This window comes from Rosa chinensis, chromosome 2, assembly GCF_002994745.2.
Source record: "Rosa chinensis cultivar Old Blush chromosome 2, RchiOBHm-V2, whole genome shotgun sequence".
NCBI classification, from domain to species: domain Eukaryota; kingdom Viridiplantae; phylum Streptophyta; class Magnoliopsida; order Rosales; family Rosaceae; genus Rosa; species Rosa chinensis.
Genome location: NC_037089.1, coordinates 69,600,498 through 69,607,788, shown reverse-complemented (window position 1 = coordinate 69,607,788; position 7,291 = coordinate 69,600,498). Strand labels below are relative to the sequence as shown.

At 38.4% G+C, this 7,291-nt stretch overlaps 1 protein-coding gene across 1 annotated transcript; it reads left to right on the top strand.

Moving 5' to 3' along the window:
* The first annotated feature begins 5,321 nt into the window (after positions 1-5,321).
* Positions 5,322-6,496, top strand: LOC112186104 (4-hydroxyphenylpyruvate dioxygenase). The gene has a single exon (XM_040513560.1). It carries the CDS (start codon positions 5,336-5,338, stop codon positions 6,494-6,496), a length of 1,161 nt encoding a protein of 386 aa, XP_040369494.1. The 5' UTR covers positions 5,322-5,335.
* The last annotated feature ends 795 nt before the right edge of the window (positions 6,497-7,291 follow it).

Below are 7,291 nucleotides of genomic sequence, written 5' to 3'. Positions count from 1 at the left end.
TAGCAACAACAGGATCATCAGAAGATTGAAGTTAAGCATATTTGATCTGAAGACAATCATGCAAACCTCTTCACCAAGTCACTACCAAAGTATACATTCCAGAAGCATGTTCAAGATATTGGTCTACGTAAACTATTTGAATTACCAAACTTGTAATTTTCAGGGGGAGTCGAAATCAGGGGGAGTATCCTGAAGCATACCCACTTGACCATCGTGTACTCTTTTTGTCCTTCGTCCAGGGTTATTTTGTCTCACTGGGGTTTTGTTACCTGGCAAGGTTTTAACGAGGCACATCTTTAGCATGGTCACCCCAATTATAGTACATCCAGAAGATGCTTTGATTCGACATATATATGCATTTGCTCATCTTTTTCCTTCGACCACGGGTTTCTCCCACTGGGTTTACCGGGCAAGGTTTTGGTGTAACAATTCTAATGCATCCCTCTCGTAGACATACTACCTACTTATGGTGCTGATAAGAAGACTCCACCTATCTCTGAAGCTGTAATACTGCTACTCCACACTCAAGCGCGTTGTGCTCTTTTTCTCCTTCGACCAAGGTTGTTTTTTCCCACAGAGTTTTTATTACTTGGCAAGGTTTTTGACGAGGCAACTTAGAAGCGCATAGCAGGGGCAACACTATTGACATGGAATATCCAATGGGGAGTGTTGTAAATATTAATGTGGCTATTCATGTAATAGCAATTAGTGTTGCGTGATATACGCTAATTAAGATTGATTGGTGATTAATAGAATATAATTAGCGATTGATTGATTGTAATCAGACGAGTGATTGATGTTATCGTTAAATAGTTACCTTTTGTAAACCTGAGGTACTCCTATATAAACCTCATTGTGAGATGAATAGAATTACTCCATTTCTCATACTTCATTCTTGGTGTCTAAACTCTCCCTCTCTCAAATTCTTTTACTATCGTTTTACAGCAATTATTATATTATATATTCAAACTACTTGTGGGTCCAATTTTATAATAAGATTCTGAAACTCTCTCACAATGCTTTTCACTAATGAGTCCTTATATATTAAAATACTCATTAAAATATTAAATGACAGAACCCAGCAGCTATGTCAAATTTGACAGTGAGATAGGATCTGTTAAATCCATGTAGGATTTGACAACACCATTGGAGTTCCATTTTCAGCCATTTATAACCGTTAGCGTGTCCAGATGTCAATTGACACTTCCGTTGGAGATGGTCTTAGTTAATGTGTCCAGGTGTCAATTGACACTTCCGTTTGAGATGGTCTAAGATCATCTCCAAAGGTGGTGTCAAAATCCACCGTGGAGCTCCAACGGTAACATAAGGCCTGTGAAACCAACTCCAACAAATCTGTCAAATCCTACGTGTATTTGACATATGAACCTAATCTGTCAAATTTGACAGATCTCTCAAAACTGTCAAATGCCTCAATAGCTCATCTTCATCGTCTTCAAAGATTGCTTTTTTTTTTTTCCATAATCAGAAAGAAATTGCTCTGTTCCCAAAAACCCAAACTGGAAAACTTCTTCACGATCTATATTTGAAATCCCAGATGGCCAGATTCGTTATTATCATGACAAGATCCAGAGCTTTCTCTCGATTTCGAAATGAAATTCTCTCTCTCGATGTCAATCTAAAATCTCACATGTTGATATGTATTTGAAATTCCTTCTCTTCTCAACATCGATGTTGTATGTCGATCTCAAAGAAACATTAAACTGCAGATAATTGAGATAGATGAGGAAGAGCTGGAAATTATTGAGTTGAAGATGATGATGGTCTTGATGTGTCGCTTTCCACGTCATTTGGTATTGCTATTTGGTATAATGTTTTGGGATCCCAAGCATTTTTCTTAATTTTTCAAATCACAAACTCAATCTTACTTACTTTCAGCTAAATCTCAATAGAATCAATAATTTTTTAAAACTCCAACTCAATGATGCAATAAAAGCTTGAACCCTGTAAACCCATTAGAGCATCTCCAATAAGAGATGTCAAAAATATTTGTCAAATTTAATTTTGACGGCTGGCAAAAAACATTTTGTGGACTTCACCTCCAACCCATCTGCCAAATCCATCCCAACCCCTTCTTGTTTTTTTAATTTCCCCTTGTTGCTATTGCTTTTTTCATCGTTTTGTTTGCAAACAAAACCCAACCCATCATCAATTATTCACAGTCAATCTCTCCTTCTCACTTCAGCAATTCCTGCCGCAATTAAAATGAAGCTCTTCTTCATTTATCTTCCAACGACTCCTCTTCATCTTTTCCATCTTCACTTTTCCTGTTTCATAATGAGATCATGAACAAGTTTTTTAGTTTGAGTTTTTGTGAAATAGATTGAGATCAGACAGATCTGCATGGTTGGTGAGTTCTTGTTCATTTAATTTCCAACAATTCTTTTCATCTTCTTGTATTTCTATAAATTATTTAATTTTATAATTTTAAAATAAAACATTAACAATTAAAAATATTAATCAAACTCGAATATGTTTCAAGCTCAAATGTTTCAAACTCTATCGTAGAGTTCGAAACATATTCAAGTTTGACTAATAGAGATCAATTTACAAATTTCATCGCTTAAAATTAAGATTGACAGCTTCTGGAATCCTCACTTGAGAAACATAGTTGAAAATGCAAGCATAACAGAACATAAACTCAAAAACTATAATTATATAGGGATGTACATGCCTATGTGAATAAAGAGGATAAAGAATTCTATAAGGAGGTACTGCAATCCCCTCTTTGGGAATCTTTTAATAATGATGGATTTGACTATGTAATAGTCAGACGTTGATGAAATTAAAGTTCTAATCAAAGATCCAAACAAATCAAATGATTAACCTGGCAAATATAAGTGTTTCAATTAACTTACTGTTATTTCTTGATGCAGAACAATAAGCAAGCAGCCAATCTAATTACCAATCTAGAATGATTTCTAATTTTGATTTGAAATTAGTCAAGATGGATTACAAAACAATTCACTTGGGGAGGAGGTGGGCGTATGCGTTTTGGTTTGACTATGGAAATTGATATGATCGGTGAAATTTCGATCATCAACGGATCTACATTTTTGATTTAGTTAGGGTTAATCTGGTTCTATAATTATCTTCTCAAAAAAAAAATCTGGTTCTTTAATTATTTTTTTGCTGAAGAATAATTTTGTTCAAATGAAATTAATTTAATTTGCTGGATTTTAATAAATGAGGGTGATGATGTGGCATTGCCATGTCATATGCAACATCAGTTGGTATAATTTTTTGGGATCTGTAGCACTACTCAAAAATTAAGTGTTTATGTCATATTGCATACCAAATTACCAACTGAGAAAGAATATCAAGGAATGGTTTCATATAAACAGCTATAGTTTAGGTAAGTTTGTTCGTATTAGTATCAAAATTCTTTGGTGACAAAAGTAAATTGATGGAGGAGGTTTGAGATAATAATAGTTTTTAGGTCAGCATTATACCCAAAAACCCACTTTGATTTGCACGAGTTACTTTGGCAGTCATTTGTTAGTCTTCTATCTCAAAGAAGACGAAACTTACCAAGAAGAAGTTATGGCACAAGTGGAGAGTGAAGAAAGAAACATTGCACAATTGTTGGGCCATAAGTAGAATTTAATGTAATAAATATAAATGTTGAAGTGAGAGTGTAGAATGTAAAAGGGGAGTGTGGATTTCACTCTACATAAAAGAAAAGAAAAAATTGTTTAGATGGCAAAAAAATCGATAACAATTAGTAAAAAGTCGACAAAGTAGTGAGTAAAATTTAAACAATTAAAATTGCAGAATAACTCAAAATCATTTAATTTAGTAATACAAGAGCATCTCCAATTAGACTTGGCAAAACAACGTGTCGTGTCGTGTTAAGTTTGTTCCGTATATTTACCGTGGAACACAATAACAAAACTTTAATCTAACGTGTGGAGAATACTAAAACCAAAACCAAACCACTAAGTTTTGTGTTAACTGTTAAAATTTATCAAAACCCATCAAGAAAATAACTAAATTTTAACATTCAAAATCTTATGGAGTATCATTTCACTAACCGTTTGTTACTGAAGATCAATAGCAATAGTGAATCTATCTTCTTTGTTATTAAGGTGCTTATTTCACTTCATTGTGGGTTTTTTCCATAGTATAATGAACAATTTCATGTTGTGTCATTGAGGATGCAAAACATGTAGTATATACTAATCTTAATGTATTTGCTACTAATGGTCAGTAACAATATCTATTTTGTCAACAGTGAAGATTAGTGAAGAAGACTTCAATATCTATCCGATACTAATCTTCTATATTCACTGTCTTAATTCAATTTTTTATGGAGTATCATTTCGCTAACCATTTGTTACTAAAGATCAATAAACAGCTACAAATTCCCCTCGACAACGCTAGAAAAATGTGCCTACTATCATCGTGTTGCACCTCTTGCGCCGTCAGTTGAACTAGCACTTCAGGATCCCATCGACCTCCATACCCCTGTCAATTCGGATCTACCACCGATGCAACACTAAACCACATCATAGTTGACCAACACAATGCCACCACTGTCAGATCCAGATCTAACCCTAGCTTGGCACAAGTCCGTCGCACCTACCATAGCTTTTTCTATATAACCGTTTCTTTTAGCAAAAATTTCGAAGCTGCCTTCAGAAGACAACAACCGCAACCTATTCAGAGAGAGTAACCTACGCATTTTTAATTCATGTCGTAATTAAATGATTATCTAAATTAATTAAATAAATATGAAACCTAGTTAAAAGAACTAATAATAATAAAATGTATAATATCAAGACTTTGAGGTCTTAAAATAGGATATAGGTCCTAATCAACCTAGGTTTTCTTTTTGGATTTCTTCCTAATCAACCTAGTTATAGAACCAATAATCGAAAAATGTATAATATCAAGACTTTGAGGTCTTAAAATACTGATATAGGTCCTAATCGTAGGACTAGGGGTAGTATTCAAATGCCAAACCGTAGAGTGTGGTTCGACACTTCTCAATAGAAAACAATATGTTTCTGTTTTTTTGAAAACGAAAACAATATTTCTCGTCGCCCATCGAGTTGGCAATCTTTTTTCTCTTTTCGAAAAAAAAAATTCATATATGACTCCAAACAAATAAGTCCTTACTTCATGAATTGTATAATCCCTGGCCGGTGTGGAGTTCGTCACCCAAACAAAGGTCAGCACCACCCGGGCCACGTGTCGCCACCCCAGATAACACAATCCGGGACACGTGTCCCCACAGTCTCATTTCCCTCCAAGTCCACTGGCATATCCTCTTCACAGTCTCACGTACCTCACCACCCCAGTTCATCAGCACACAATGACAATGGGCCACGAAACCGAGAACCCCTTCAAGCTCGTCGGATTCTCCAACTTCGTTCGATCCAACCCCCGTTCCGACCGATTCAAGGTCAACCGCTTCCACCACATCGAGTTCTGGTGCACCGACGCCACCAACGCCGCCCTCCGCTTCTCCTGGGGCCTCGGCATCCCCATGGTTGCCAAGTCTGACCTCTCCACTGGCAACCAAACCCACGCCTCCTATCTCCTCCGCTCCGGTGACCTCTCCATCCTCTTCACCGCCCCTTACTCCCCAACCATATCCCACCCGACCCGGCCCACCTCCACCGCCTCCATCCCCACCTTCGACCACTCCGCCTCACGCGCATTCTCCGCCAAACACGGCCTCGGCGTCCGAGCCGTCGCAGTCGAGGTCACCGACGCCGACCTCGCCTTCCACTCCAGCGTCTCCCACGGCGCTAAACCAGTGTCCCAACCCATTCTCCTCGACAACCGCGTCACAATCGCCGAGGTCCATCTCTACGGCGACGTGGTTTTGCGGTACGTAAGCTACAAAGACCTAGCCCAGCTCACCGACCCGAACCCGGACACGTGGTTCCTCCCCGGATTCGACTCGGTCCTTTCCTCTTTCCCCCTAGACTTCGGCTTCCGCCGTCTCGACCACGCCGTTGGCAACGTTCCCGACCTCTCCGCTGCCATGACTTACGTGAGAAGCTTCACCGGATTCTACGAGTTCTTGGAGTTCACGGCGGAGGACATAGGGACAAGCGAGAGCGGACTGAACTCGGCAGTTCTGGCCAACAATGACGAGACGGTGCTGCTTCCGATGAACGAGCCGGTGTACGGGACGAAGAGGAAGAGCCAGATTCAGACGTACCTGGAGCATAACGAAGGCGCCGGAGTCCAGCACCTGGCTCTGGTCACGGAAGACATATTCAGGACCTTGAGGGAGATGAGGCAGCGCAGCGGAATAGGAGGATTCGACTTCATGCCGGCGCCGCCGCCGACGTATTACCGGAATTTGAAGAAGAGGGCCGGCGATGTGTTGACGGATAAGCAGATCAAGGAGTGTGAGGAGTTGGGGATTTTGGTTGATAGGGATGACCAGGGGACTCTGCTTCAGATTTTCACAAAGCCTGTGGGAGATAGGTATGTGCCATTCTCTTCATTTCTTTGTTAAAAGTTCTGTTTTTGTTTGTTTTGTTTTTTAAATATTCTTTGTTAAAGTTTGTTTGTGTATGGTTTTTTATTTTGGGTATTAGGAGTTTAGGAAATAATTTGGACTTCTTAGTTTCTTTTTCTGTTAATTATTTGTTTGAGTGGCTTGTAGAAATGAGGTTTTTTTTACCTCGTTATTGGTGTTTGTTTTTTTTGGTATGATTTATGTCCCACCTGCGAATGTAATTTTTTCTCTTTTTAATAAATTTTCTCCTTCCTGAAAAAAAATTATTACATGGTTATGGACTATAGTACATGTGGTGGTCCTGAATGATATTATTGATTCATGTGACTCTTAGTGATTTCTATTGGTCTCTTAAATTAATTTTTCTTTTCTTTTTTCACCCCTGCATAGACCCCACCACATTCTAGTGATATTATTAGTTGGGACCACCACATGGCAGTGCCACGTGGTACTCCAGGACCACCTAATAATTCCCCCTCCTTCAAGTTGAGATTCACCAGAAAGTAATGTTAGAAATAATACATATTTCCGAAAAGCTAATCGTAGGTTCTTCTCTCCATCAGAACAATAGGGCGATTAGGGCTGTTATGCTCATTAATAAAATTGTTAAAGAGATGAAATAAAACCAAGGTAGATCTTTATGATCAGAGGTTGAATCGATCATCAGAAGAAGAATTAGGCAATCAGAAGAAGAATTAGGCAATAGGATACATTCTGGGAAAATAAAACTTCCACCAAAGAGAAGCAAATGAAAGGCCTCGTAGAATCGAGAATGAAGTTTTCATTCTGCAC

Bases quoted from the DNA above. Each gene is read 5' to 3' on its own strand.
- LOC112186104 (XM_040513560.1), top strand. From the start codon at position 5,336: ATGACAATGGGCCACGAAACCGAGAACCCCTTCAAGCTCGTCGGATTC.